At 45.6% G+C, this 14,685-nt stretch overlaps 2 protein-coding genes across 2 annotated transcripts; both read left to right on the forward strand.

Moving 5' to 3' along the window:
* Window positions 1–4,789: 4,789 nt before the first annotated feature.
* On the forward strand, window positions 4,790–9,515 carry dlb (deltaB). The gene is made up of 7 exons (XM_047043118.1): window positions 4,790–5,049; window positions 5,143–5,382; window positions 5,492–5,549; window positions 5,662–5,919; window positions 6,581–6,942; window positions 7,296–7,512; window positions 7,813–9,515. Exons 1-7 carry the CDS (start codon window positions 4,999–5,001, stop codon window positions 8,547–8,549), a joined length of 1,923 nt encoding a protein of 640 aa, XP_046899074.1. The 5' UTR covers window positions 4,790–4,998; the 3' UTR covers window positions 8,550–9,515.
* A 199-nt stretch (window positions 9,516–9,714) lies between these two features.
* Window positions 9,715–13,840, forward strand: ppp1r14aa (protein phosphatase 1, regulatory (inhibitor) subunit 14Aa). The gene is made up of 4 exons (XM_047043015.1): window positions 9,715–10,013; window positions 11,717–11,797; window positions 11,956–11,988; window positions 12,995–13,840. The coding sequence occupies exons 1-4, from the start codon at window positions 9,816–9,818 to the stop codon at window positions 13,160–13,162; spliced, it is 480 nt and encodes a 159-aa protein (XP_046898971.1). The 5' UTR covers window positions 9,715–9,815; the 3' UTR covers window positions 13,163–13,840.
* The last annotated feature ends 845 nt before the right edge of the window (window positions 13,841–14,685 follow it).

A 14,685-nucleotide genomic window follows, 5' to 3' on the forward strand; every position in this document is an offset into this window, starting at 1 on the left:
AATGATTCTCATGATTCAATGATTCCAACTCGCACACTACAGGCAGTAGATCCACATCAGCAAAACAGAAGTACCCAACAATCACATCACACAATAATGAAATACAGATGAGAAGCCTATACACACTGTCACTTGACGTTGCTAACAGTTCATGGCAATTCGAACATGTAGAAATGCGTTTTGTCTTTTTTTTTTTTACAACTACGTGTACCCTTACAGTCGTGGGCGCTGTTGTTTTCGTCGTAAATTTCCAGTTGACCCCCAGCAGAGGCCTGCCACAGTGCTATAGAGTTGCCTGACATCTGGTGAAAAAGAGGCCGGGAGGCCAAGAAAGGCGACAGAAAAGAAAAACCTGTGCATCGATCTCTCCCTCTGCTCGGAGAAGTTAGACTTCGCTCCCCCCCGACACCCCCCCCCCCCCCCCCTTCTGCAGCCCGCGTTGACCTCTCTGCCCCTTCCCATTCTTCTCTTTCTACCCCCACCTGTTCTCCTTCTCTTCTCCCTCCTGCTCCCCCTTTCATCTCCCATCTGCCAGGGTAGATTCAGGAGGACAGAGAGAAGGGTGTGTGTGGGGGGGGGGGGGGGGGGGGGGAGCAGGGTGAGGTTAGAGTATAGACAGGCAGATATGTGCCCGGCCTCCGCGCCTGTATTAAATCATCATCATGCCACCACATGTTACCAGACAAAGGAATTGCAACCGTCTAATTTCGCTTCTGTCACCCAAGTCAAATATGTAATGTTATTTTGTTTACCATTTGGTCCAGTAATTAGTAGGTGTTAGGCAGCTAATTGGTCGCGTGACTGCAAAGTTGATCGGAATGAATTTGTGTAGCAATTTTCTTTCCTGAAAATTAGATCATCTGTATTGTTCAGTCCTGTTTCCCTTACCGTAGCAGCTGCCACCAGAAAGAGCATGAATCTTATCTACGTTAGCCTCAGCGCAGAACCACGGCTCATGCACATGCAGGAGTTTATCTTATGTCTGAACCGGTCCAGACAAGAGATATAGCCCGAGTAATGTGTCATCTAGAAATGCAGACGCACACTTAACCTTACTCACTCACACATGCACAAGTGTTGCATATCAATGACCCCCCCACCCACCACCACCACCTCCACCACCCCACACACACACACCAATCCACCTTACCACATGCCCCAGTACACACACACACCCTCCAACTCCTCCTCCCGTTCCCCCTCCTCCTCCCTTTGTCCTGTCCCAGAGCCAGTGTGCAGGCTGGGGCTGGAGCCCTGGCAGTGGCAGCCTGGCCTTCCCCTGAGGGGCCTGGGCCTGATTTGCAGCAGCTCCCCTTCTCTCCCCTGGGGGAGAGAAGGGCCTGAGCGGCGGTATTGTAAAAAAAAAAAAAAAAAAAGGCAGATGCTGGTCACTCTAATGGGAGGGCAGGGGCGAGGACGTGACTCTTGTCCCCGGTTCCCATGCCCTGTGGCACACTTGTGTCACCGTTCTCCAGGGGATACACATGACACAGCATATAGAGGCACTGTCCATCTGCTCCCCTGTCCAAAGGCACCCATATCGGTCACAGTATAGATGTCCACCATATACCCACAGCCCATAGGTATTAGGATACGCAGTGCCTTGTTGAATTACAATGCCTTTGATGCTGGTCTTTTGCAAGACAAGTAGACACACAGTATTTATGTCCGATTTCGAAACCGATAAAGCCAAAATATAGCCTAACTGTTTTGTTGGATTGAAGGGATGACTAGGCATGGTGACTAGACAAACTCAACATGGATTTATTGATGATGCAGCCTGAAATACTGTAACAGCTAACGTGCATGTTTTTCATGTACAGAAATGGGTTGACTTTCTCATTTAATTGATTGAAAACAATAATTGGTGCATGATCAAAATTAGTCATCATGATACTTGTACTTTTTGTACAAGTACTTTTATTTAGCCTTGTCTTAAAATACATTAAGGCATTGTACCAGCTTCATTCATTAAACACATCTATATAGCCTCTGTCTCTAAATACCAAGTTGGAAGTTAGAAAATAGGGAATGCGCATCCACCAAAGGGAAGACTTGTTACTGTTAGATTTGATCCCACGCAGTTTCGTTTGAGTGCATTAAGACTGCAAGTTAGTACTGCCCTAACTATTCTTTAAGTAGCACATAGTAGGCATGTTCCAGTGGCGATTTTAGACCCTTTTTAGGGGTGCTCAAGCACCTCAAAATTTTATCTCAGCACCCCTAAAAATAATACTAATTAAAAAATTAAGGTTATTATTGTTTATCATAATTTGATGCTGGTAGTTCATGAAGAAATGGACATCCTTAGTTTTTTCATTCATTCAATATTTTGAATGAATACTCTCAAAGTGCAGCAGATTCATGCGTTTAACTTAAAATGTAATAATTTTTTTCCCAGCGGAGCAAGCCCCCGGCGAACCCCCTTCTCACCTTTTTTACCCCTGACCTGTTTGCATGCCTGTTATTAGCAATGGCGTTTAGCACTTTTGCATGGCACTGTATTCATGTCACATTCTCATTGGGGGCCCCAAACCATGGAACACTGAGACATGAGCTGCTAAGCACATTTTTGGATCTGGTTTTCATTCCTTGTTCATAACTGCCGTCCAGAGTCTGTATGTGACGATGTAATGAAGTCTTGATTAGAGATGATGTCATCATTGCAGCTTTTTAGGCTGCTATTGACTGCATCCAGGTGAAGCTATATTGTCGGATGGGTCCACTACATATTGTCAAGTTTTAGTGATGTAAATAAAAACCATGGACACATATCGTATCTCTTTCTCATACCACAGTGTGTGTGCGTGAATGTGTTGGACCCAGGGCTTTGCGAGCACACCTAAAGGTCTGATCCTAGAATCGCCCCTTGCTTGTCCTATAATGATTAAATTATTTTCAAAACAATAGCCTTAGTCATAAAAAGAAAAAACAAAACACCCCTAATATCAAGGCAGAAAACATAGAAGGGGTGAGACATATTCCGAATGTCTGTGTTACACATTAATTATTTCACTTCTGTTGACACAACTGTCGCCAGAGAAGCGTGCCAGGGAGGGAGCGTGGGTCAGTGACGGCACGCGCCGCCCTCATTAGAATATCAATAGGCTACCCCAGCGAACAGCAGTGGCCCTTCCCCCTTAAAAACACACACATGCACACACACTTTGAGCAATAAAAAAATATTTGGATGATTAAAAATCCAAAATGATTTGGATTAATAAGAGCTCTACGTTTTCAATGCAAAATAATTGTCCATATTTATTTGGTAAACTTTTACGAACGAGAAGTCCTGTAAAAGTGTCAACAGCTGAAGATGAAGGAATACATGTTGGCATTATGCTGCATCTACTGGAAGTTGATGGTTGCAGTTATATACTTGCTTTCCTTCGACATCAAATGTCTGTGTGGCCACTTTGGCATGTTCTATGAGTCTGTGTCATATAAATCACCAGTAGCATATAGTTTGTTGATTGACTACTTTCCAGGTCTACACACTGATAGGAAAATTTTAAGTGGAACCTCGACAGATGCTAGAAATGATAGGATACCATCACGGTGACTTATAAATCAATAAATGGTGCGCAGTTGGTTGAGGACTATACGCGAAGACAATAGGACACACCGCACGGTAGACCATGTGCCACTCATTACCATACAGCTGTTCGCATGGAGTGCGCACAAAAGCCATGATATTCCAAACTCTTGAACGTTGAGTCCTGCATTGGTGGCCCCTCCCGAGCACCCCCCTTCTCGGCCCCAGACAACACAACAAAGAGCCTCCTGAATACCCGAGGCGTACAATGAAAGGTCTTATCCGTAACCTGCCCACTTTTGTTGGCTCGCACGCGTCTGAGCAATTACAATTTCTGGTCTGAGGAAAGAAAAGGCGGAACATGTTTTTCTTTTCCACTTCCTTTCTGATCGACACACACCCAAAACAAAACAGGTAAAAAGTTGGCCAGATCCGAAGCTCTGAAGTGCATTGTCTTGACCTTCACAGTTTATAAGACCAATATTTTTAAGAAAAATAATTATTCGAATTTGTTTTTCCTCATCAGATTACAAACAAACATGTGAAGGTGAAGGTAAAGGATCATTATGGAAAGGCATAGGTATAATTTTACATGCACAAGCGACTCAAATACATATCTAATCAGATGAACTTATCATGAATGGACAGCAGGAGAAAACTCACCCGTGGAAAAATGTTACAAATGTAACACATTACATTATGATAAAAATCAACATATTGTGAATAAAATAACCATAAACTGTGGTATGCCTGTTCATGTTCATGCATCCATTCAACGGTCTGCTAATACTTTTCCTTGAATAGGATTGGCCACTTAATACTAAATACTAAATATGGAAGACAAATGTTATTTCCTTAGATGCAGTCATTTTGTATGTATACATTCTGGATATGCATGGCCTGTAGGCTATCTTTCACAACACCAATAGGGTAATACATTTATTGTCCATAGATTATTCTGCCTATACCCTTTTCGTTTTTGGTAGTTTTAACATTAAAATAATCAGATGTGTTCCTACATTTAATTTCAGTGTGTGGATTTGATCGTATAGCCTTCAGTATAAGCCCAGTCTGATCAGACCGTCACGATTAAGATAATTGCACCTGATCTTAATCACTCTCAGTTTACTGAGGTCCCACATGTCCCTATAGCTTGTCCCCTGTGGCCTCCCTGCCCCGCCCCAGGCGCGTGACGGGGTCGCATCAGGAGTATAAAACGGCACACTGTCATTTCACTCCAGAACCTTAAAAAGTGGACAAGAGGATCCGCAACCGGACGGAATCTAGGACTTTTAGAACTAGAACTAGTTAGTCATCTTTTTGGTATGAATGGTGTAGCAGGAAGTTTATAATAAGTTTTATGCTGTGGATTTTCGGAAGACGCGCACATTTTATTTATTGGATACAACGAATGCATACACCTGCGGATTATTGTGAAGCTGAAGACCAAACACCTGGGAAAAATGGCCTGTGTACCCCTTAGATGCCTCTTGGCTTTGACCCTCATGCAAGTGGTAAGTAGGCCTATCTACTTTAAGATGCCTGTTCAACAGTGGCATTCATATTTTTCGCACAGTCACTAATGCCACTCTCTCTTCACATTTAAGGTTTTGTCGTCTGGGGTGTTTGAGTTGAAAGTCCACTCATTTAACACTGCCCATCGCATATGCAGACGTCATCGAGATTGCCATATATTTTTCCGAATTTGCCTCAAACATTCCGAGGACCATATCTCTGCTGAGCCACCGTGCACTTTTGGAACGGGACACACCAACGTCATACGCGCCGATCAAACTTCAATCTCAAGCAGCGCACCAATCCGGGTGCCATTCCATTTCAAGTGGCCGGTAAATATATGGATATCAATATCATGGCTACTTCAGAAAGTTATTCGAAATTAATATAGGAAAGTCGTGTCGTTTGGGATCTAAATTTAGACCTCCCCTTTTGTTTCAGGGTACTTTTTCCCTTATAATTGAAGCTTGGAACGCAGAATCTCCTACGGAATATACCGGTAGGTTTATACATTTGAGACATGCATAATCTTAATTGATCATATTTAAGCTTGTTTACAGGAGTTGTCTAAAAAAGGGCCCAAGTCAATAAAAACTTCACTTTTTCTTTAGACAACCAGAACAATCTCGTCAGCCGTTTGGCGACAAGAAGGAGACTGGCCATCGGTGAAGACTGGTCTCAAGATGTTCACTTTGGAGAGCAGAGCGAGCTCCGTTACTCCTACCATGTCTTCTGTGATGAATACTACTTTGGTGACAGCTGTTCTGACTACTGCAGACCCCGTGACGACACACTGGGCCACTACACCTGCGACGAAGAGGGCAACCGCAACTGTCTGGACGGCTGGAAGGGAAATTACTGCTCTGAACGTAAGCGAAAAAACATCATTTTTGCTTGCCCTTGCATTGTTGTTTGTTTAATTACAGGCAGTACACTTTTGAGGAAACGTTTTCAAAACGGGCTGCATAATTAAGCAATTTGGCAACGTTCCGTTAGAAAACTTTTGATTCTGGCTTGTAAAAAGTTACTTGTATACTCAGTGGTTGACATAGATTCATACGGGCTGTGACACTTCCATCCCTTAAACAATACATTTTGCAGCTCCTTTAAGCATTTTACTTCGACCTCAGCAGGCTTTAGCAATGTTTCTTTATCCTGCATAGTTGTGAACCTTGTGGAGTTGAATTTGTCTTTTGTTCCCTGTAACAATGGGAGGTGAAGCCTTGACTCCCGAAAGACACATGTTGGAGGTGGTGTGTGTGGTGACGGAGGGAGGGGTTTGTGTGTGTGTGTGTGTGCGTGGGGAGGGGGGGAGGGCAGGGGCAAAGAAAGGCCTCCCGTTCGTCTGTGCGGTGTGCACACCAGCTGCTTGATTTGATAGTTAACAAACAGTGAAGTCTGAGCCGGGAGGAGGGGAGGAGGAGGGGGGTAGGGGGGGTCAGACAGGGTGCCCTGCGTCTGTGTGTGTGATGCATGAAAGGGGCGTGACCAGTGCAATCACACACCTTCCTCCTCTCTCCCCCCATCCAGCCATCTGCTCGGCGGACTGCAGCGAGAAGCACGGCTACTGCGAGGCCCCCGGGGACTGCAAGTGTCGCATGGGCTGGCAGGGCCCCTCCTGCACCAACTGCGTGCGCTACCCGGGGTGCCTCCACGGCACCTGCAGCCAGCCATGGCAGTGCAACTGCCAGGAGGGCTGGGGAGGCCTTTTCTGCGACCAGGACCTCAACTACTGCACCAACCACCGTCCCTGCGCCAACGGTGCCACCTGCACCAACACGGGCCAGGGCAGCTACACCTGCACGTGCAAGCCCGGCTACGGGGGCACTAACTGCGAGCTGGAGACGAATGAGTGCGACAGCAACCCTTGCAAGAATGGAGGCAGCTGCAACGTACGTTTTTTTACATATTATTTGGATATCATTTTTTTGTTCTCGTTAAACACGTGTAGTACGATCAAATATGTCTACTTTTTAAACATAGAGACGACATCAAACATAATCTGAAAAGCATGTAAAAATATTTAAGCATGTTGCCAAAATTATCTGGTGTCAGTGAATCATGATGTCTCTCTAACAACCACCCACCCACCCACCCTCTCTGTCTCTCTCTCTCCCTCTCTCTCTTTCTCTTTCTCTTTCTCTTTCTCTTTCTCTTTCTCTTTCTCTTTCTCTTTCTCTTTCTCTTTCTCTTTCTCTTTCTCTTTCTCTCTTTCTCTCTCTCTCACTCTCTCTTTCTCCAATAGGACCTGGAGAATGACTACTCCTGCACCTGCCCTCAGGGCTTCTACGGGAAAAACTGCGAGATCATCGCCATGACATGTGCCGACGGGCCCTGCTTCAACGGGGGCACCTGTGTGGAGACTCCGACGGGAGGCTACACCTGCCGCTGCCCCCCCAGCTACACCGGCTCCAACTGTGAGAAGAAGCTGGATCGCTGCAGCAACAGCCCCTGTCTGAACAGTGAGTCTAATTGCGAAGCTCCTTAGCGGTTTTGAGGCTGCCAAATAGTGGGGAAATGGACAGAGGGTAGTCAGTGGTGACATCTAGTGGTTGAGATAGGCCACTGCATCACCCGTTTCAGATGGGTTATCGGATAGATTATCTCAAAACATTACAATAAGATGTAACGGTTTAGGATAGAGACAAATACCACGTCTCTTGAGAGGTTGGATTTAAACATTGTTCATTGTAATCCCATTGAAACCTTTGAGGCTGTGGAGAGAGCAAAGTGTGACCTCCTGAATCTTGTGTGTTCTCCAGGTGGCGATTGTCTCGACCTGGGCCAGAGCGTCCTATGCCGCTGTCGCGCCGGCTACACCGGCGCCAACTGCCAGGTTAACATCGACGACTGTGCCTCGGTGCCCTGCCAGAACGCCGGCACCTGCCAAGACAGCGTAGACGGCTACACCTGCTCCTGCACGCTGGGCTACACGGGCCACAACTGCACGGTGCGCTCCGACGCCTGCGGGCTCCACCCCTGTCAGAACGGGGGCACCTGCTTCACCCACTTCACCGGGCCCGTGTGCCAGTGCCCCGCCGGGTTCATGGGGCCCAGCTGCGAGTTCACCCTCCAGCCCAGCTTCAAGCCCGCCCTGCGCCAAACCCAGCAGCCCTCCTCGGCCGCCCTCACCACTTCCTGCGTCCTGGGGCTCGTGGCGCTGGCGCTGGCGGCGGGCATCGTGGCGCTGAGGCGGAGGCGCCAGCGAGGCAGGAAGCCGCTGAGCGACACGGCGGTCTACAACGACCTGGAGGCCATCAGCAGCCTGGCGAGCCAGTTCCCAAGCGAGAGGGAGGCCTTCCTGGGCTCCGGCGGCCTCTATAAGATCAGTAACAGTGACCCACGCCTCAGCCTCACGCTCCCCGCCGAGGACAGGGCCGGCTACAGGCAGTCCCCCATGGAGGGAAGCCAAGGTCGAGGGGAGCGCCACTCCCTTTCTCCAGGACAAGACTACCTGTGGAGGGGGGACGCTGGCCCGGGGGCTGGGGTGCTGAGATGAGACCCAGGCCTGGGCCCAGGAGATGGACAGCCAGATGCCTGGGTAGGGGTGGGGGGAGGCAAGAGATATGCTAGCACTTCTTTTCTCTCTCTTTCTGAACCCCAAATTGAGTGATGAAAGAGAGGAAACTGAAATGAGTCGATAACCGCTCAGTTCGTTTTATAGGTTGCGGATATGCCGCAAAAACAAAAGGAAACAAGGTGTTGGAAATTAATTGTTTATTGTGCTAAAGATTTTTGTTGACAAACTATGTAAGTTACCACTCTTGAAGAATGGGAAAATATCGTTAGATAGAAGTCTTCAAAGTTTCAAAAACCCAAAGACAATAGCTTATACAACATGACTGTTCATAAGTCATTGACCACTCATACTGAAGTACTGTTCAAAAACCAAATACAGGAAGTCCTGGTATTTATGTAGCCTATCTTTGGAAGGCGGGCCCATGATAAAGTGTATTTGTATCAGCCCTCAAGGGGATGAATCTTTTATGTATTTACCTTATCTACTCAATGTTTGTTCACATTTTTTCATTTCAAGATACCATTGATTTCAAAAGACTAAAGAGTTTTCTGCAAAAAAATCTTTAATTTCTTCAAACATTAATTTCCTTTTTTGTACGTACGATCATTTTTTATTAATTATATTATTTATTTATTTGAAATGTTTTACCTTTATTGTCACAAATTCAGATATATATTTATATGATGCTAAGTGGGTACCTGTAGACAGCGTGATGGTCTAGATCTTTGCATTGTTTATGAATTCAGTGTACAACAAAAATGTTCAGGGGAAGAAAAGAAACAAACTATTTCATGAAATCAACGAATGTACCTGGGATCTCTAATATTGCTGTTTCTGACAAATAGTCATTTTTATGTTCAATGCCAAAGTTTTTGTTTTGTCAGGCATGTGCTACCATATTTAATTTGACCATTTTGTATGTGTGCTGTGGAATAAATAATACAAATTTCTCAGCGACGGATAAGAGTGATATTTTAGAGAAAAAAATAACACAACAATCGGGCATCAGCAAAGCATCTGGCCTTTTCTTGAAGACAACTCGTGCAAAAGAGTTAACTAGACTAAATATTCTTCGGTAATCTCGGCAGGGATCTACATAAACGCTCTTTCCACAGGGTGGAGATGTAACGACAGGAATCAGATAAAGTGCCGCCTGTCCGTCCGCTGTTTGCTCTCAAGCGTCTTTAGCTACAGCCGACACTGAGTGCAAGCATAAAAAATAACTTGAAAAACCTGTTAGACGAGATGGCAGCCCATCGAATCGGTAAGACGCAAGAAGATGATGTCCATTCATCAGAAATGGAAACGTCTCGGGAACATGGGGTTGGCCTCCAGAAGAGACAAGCTCGGGTGACCGTGAAATATAACAGAAAAGAACTTCAGAAGCGGATAGACGTGGAAAAGTGGATAGATGAATGCTTGGATAAGCTGTACTTAGGAAAGGTGAGATCCTGATTCTCAATTTGATTCTATTACCACGTTTGAACTCATGTAATGATGTCATAGGCCGGTTACTGTTTCAAGGCAAACTGACTTTAAACATGTTTTGGAAACTACTCGTGGACCACAACGTCTACCTTGAAACTACTATCAATGTACAAGAATGCAACCTTTGAAGAGATTCTGAAATATTTTAGCTGAATACTTGAAAACGTGATGGCTGAAAACTTGAATGTTTAAATATCATATTAATTATCAATGTAAAAATGTTTTAAACCTAAAATATTTATGCTGTGAGCAGTGCCGACTCCGAAAGTTTGGTGTTGGCCTACTATGAGAACTGGGCTAATTCAGATGTTACATTCTCATATTGGTGGTTAGGGACCTGGTTTCACTGTGTTTATGAAATAATTGGCCAAAACTCCTCATAAACCCGTAAGCACATAGGTTTAAAGGAGCCTAAATTGTCTTCTTCTGCAACCGTGGCAATGTTTGAGTTTAGACAACTTCATCAAGGACACATAAAGAGGAATAACAGGTTTTTAGTAACCAACTTAAGACCTGCAGGCCTAGCCTTTGAGCTCCAGGGGTGTATCTGTGTAGATCGATCTCATGTGTTTTGTTTGAGTGCTAGTGGACAATGTATGGTGTCCTTAAAAGGGTAAGAGAGGGTCTTGGGGCTCTAAGCACAGGGGGATCCAAGCCGTCCCCTGCTTGTAGAGATGGCTGCTACAGATGTGGTCAGGCAGGGATGCTTATGGCCCTACATGGGCAGGCAGTGCCTGGAACAGCAGGGATGAGAAACAGGAAGAGAGGATGGTTGTGAGGGGAAAGTCGTTTGCCCCCCCCCCCTACCCTCCTCCTCATTCATCCCTTTGGGGTTTTGGGGATAAAGGTTGGAGGTTCAAGTATTCTGGAAAAGGGTTCAAGTTTGGGCAGATGGCTCAGTGGAATCACAGCCAGGAGTTTTTTCAACCTCTGAGGGGCCGATGAGGTTTTGGCGCTGTGCCCTACGCCAAACATAGTGAGTGGTCGGAAAAGGCAGCAAAGGTTCTTGACCCTACAAATACACTGCGATGGCTGGCCTGCCTTCTGAAAGCCGTGTGGCTATTAAAATCCACCCAGAGCAAATGCGTACAAATCTTGAGGATGCCCATATCTGGTCATTTGAGGTCTTTTTTAATTAAGATATGAAACATATCATTGAGATGTAATTTCAAGGAATGTTCTGCAAGCAACTACAGAGAACAAATCTGTGTCAGGCAGGATAATTACTCAAACAGGAAGGTTGTGTCAGGTTGGCTGGATGAGGAGAGCTAGTCTATGCTTCCACTGAACTATGGATACAATGGCTGTTTGTTCTTTTTGACCAGGACAGTAGAACAGCTTGTTCATCGGCACAGCTTGTTCATCGGCACAATCCCACCCGATTATTCCGATGCCAATGTTCAGATAACGTACATGTAACCGAAGATCATGTTCTGAAACCAAAGGGATGGCAGTTAGATGAACATGTATATGGTTTCAAGTCAGTAATGAACCTGTGTCCAAGTGTGATACAATATGACAGGAATTTAAACCACAGGTGAATTAAGACACAGTCAAATGCTGAGTGTGTGCATTCGCGCTGGCTTGCGTACCTTTGTGTTTGTGTGTGTGTGTGTGTGTCTGTGTGTGTGTATGTGTGTGTGTCTGTGCGTTCGCAGGAACACGAGACGCCCGATGAGATCAACATAGATGAGCTGCTTGACCTGTCCACCGATGAGGAACGAGCAAAAAGATTGCAGGTGGGAGAGTCATACTTTGAGGTTGAGCTGTTGCCCTCTCGTCATACACACCGCACTGGAGAGCCCTTGTTGTCAACACAAACAATACTGTGTACACACAGGTACCTGTAGAATACAGGGAATAAAACGCCTGTGACGTCTGTTCTCTCTCTTACCAGGAGATCCTTCAGACCTGCAGCAACAACACAGAGGTGTGTTTTGGCGTCTGGGTTTTATGATCAACTGGAGTGATAATGCATTCAGTGTACTGTCTCAATCCTGTATTGTGACAAACACACACGTCATGTGCATGCATTGGCACACACACGCACACACGTAGACACACACAAAACAAACCCACATTACGATGCATGGGGGATCAGCAGTATCTGACACCTACCACAAATACTTCAATATCCTGACAATAGGTGTCTTGTGCTGGGGTCCTCTCACTGTCTCTCTGTATCTCTGTATCTCTGTCTCTGTCTCTGTCTTTGTCTGTCTCTGTCTTTGTCTTTGTCTCTGTCTCTGTCTCTGTCTCTGTCTCTTTCTCTGTCTCTCTCTGTCTCTGTCTCTTTCTCTCTCTCTCTCTCTCTCTCTCTCTCTCTCTCTCTCTCTCTCTCTCTCTCTCTCTCTCTCTCTCTCTCTTTCTCCTTTGTCTCTTGGCCTGTTCCCTTGTAACAAACACTTTTGTTAGCTCCAAGCTCCAGAAAACAGACAAACAGGGGTTGTAGAGCTATGTGCGTGTCTGTGCGTGTGTGCATATGTTTGTGTGTGTCTGTGTGTGTCTGTGTGTGTGTGTCTGTGTGTATGTGTGTGTCTGCTGGGCAGGGCCACCTCCTCTGAGGCATTTTCATTGTCACACAGGCACAAGCCGGTTACCCCCCAAAAATCATAAAATATTTAGTAATACTGCTATTTCTGACTGTTTGCGAGGGTTAGAAACGTTTTCCTGGCCTTACCCCATGTCCATGAGTCATCAACTCACACGAAAAACTGCAACCGCTTTTATTCAGCCTAGGAATTCAAACCCGACAATTTCTAATATACCCCAAAAAGAAAATGGGCCCCCCACTTCATTAGTGTTGAATATGAGTGCGTTGCGTGAACACCCAACGACGTTCACACCTTGAGAAATGCGACGTTGCACATTGCGGAGACGCGCCCGCGTCAGCCGGCGTCCGACGGGCGCCTCTCTAAAGTTCTCCCCCGTTTCAGGCGTTCATCCGCGACCTGTTGGGGATGCTGGAGGGCCTCCACAAGCAGGAGGAGCTCCAGAGCGAAGGCATCGAGCACCCCGCGCCCTACTGCCACGGTCACCCCCGTCACGAGCCCTACCACTTCAACAGCCCCCACCACTGCAGCCAGCACCACCCTGCCATCTGAGCTCTCCCCCCATCCCCCCCCCCCCCCCCCCCCGCCCCCTGTCTCACACGCAGTCTGGCCGTGATGAAGGACCATGGGATAGCAGACATGGAAGGGAAGAAAAAATCTCCAAAGCGCTTGATGCTAAGACCACCGCCTGAAAAGGGTGGCACTCTGTATCCAGACCAGCGTATCGTTTGTGGTTAAATACCCACGTGATCCACTCGGTCACGCTGTTACCTCTGCTCCCTGTCCTGACGACGCCTCCCTCAACAAACGCCTGAACACTGACAGCCGCGGCACGATGGATACACCCAATCAGGTCACTGGAATTTTTGGAGTCATCTAAACATGATATAACTTTAGAGTTTCGTCGGCCATTAATTGTACCATGGTAGGACTGTGAATGAAGGACTATGGACAGGATAGTTCCCATTTTGTGAATGGCGTAACACTGAAAGTATCCACATTACACAGCTACGTTTTAACTAGATTTGTTTTCATCCTTAGTCCATTGCTTTCAATCTTAAGAAATGGATGTGTCACTATGTTCTGCAGAATAATATCTGGTAAAACTGATTCTCTAATGCCTACAGTGTTTTGTATTTCTGGCTCATTGTTGTAACACGTTTGAGTGATCTCCATTCATTTATCTTATTCAATTGGAAATGAAGACAAATAAAATATATGTCAATCACATGAATCCCCCACAGTTCTGGTTTGTTCTGGATAAAGACAGGATGAAACCAGAGCCACAGATACAGTTACACCAAATCTGCTGACAAGACTCCAGCTTTGCCTCCTGACAGGGAGGGGGGGGCGGTAGTCGTAGAGATGTGACATCATCTAAAACTGTCAGAATGACTCATCAAGGCAGTGACAGAAGAATGTCACTGGTTGTTGTAGTCACAGTGAACTATGAGGTAATGGCACAGTCAAGTTGTCGATATTCTTTCAACAAATCACGATTTAGTATGTGAGTCTACCTTTATGGAATATCTGTGTTTATGTAGGCTAGCTTTAAAATGTCGACGTGTTTATGAGAAGGCCGACCCTTCTTATAAAGAATGTTTGATTCTTGGACTGTCATTGTACACTAGAGGGCACCGGAGGAGAGAGATGAGACATTTATCCAAGCAGGAAACATTCACCTCTGTTAAAGGGATAGTTTGAGATTGCTAAAGAATCCATGCTACCGTTCGAGTTTCGGGGGGGGACACACACACAATAGCATACCCATGCCACAAAAAGCATGTCAAAATGTCAATGGAAGCATTCAAAAAGTTCATTGCTATTTCATGACCTCGCCAAAACTTCATGAAATCAACTGACTATTTGTTATTCTACTTGTTATTCTGCCCTGGTGTTAGGGGTAAAGGCTAAACATACACTGAGCAATTTAGCAAAAGACGACAAATGTTGTTTTCAAAGTCTTCTATCAATGTAAAAACATCCTCAAAAGATATACATTTTTGCTTTTGATGAAATTGTAGTTTGGGTTCCTGGAACCTTTACATGTATGTTACTCACGTTCTACTTGATCT

This window comes from Hypomesus transpacificus, chromosome 20 (assembly GCF_021917145.1).
Source record: "Hypomesus transpacificus isolate Combined female chromosome 20, fHypTra1, whole genome shotgun sequence".
Classification (NCBI taxonomy): domain Eukaryota; kingdom Metazoa; phylum Chordata; class Actinopteri; order Osmeriformes; family Osmeridae; genus Hypomesus; species Hypomesus transpacificus.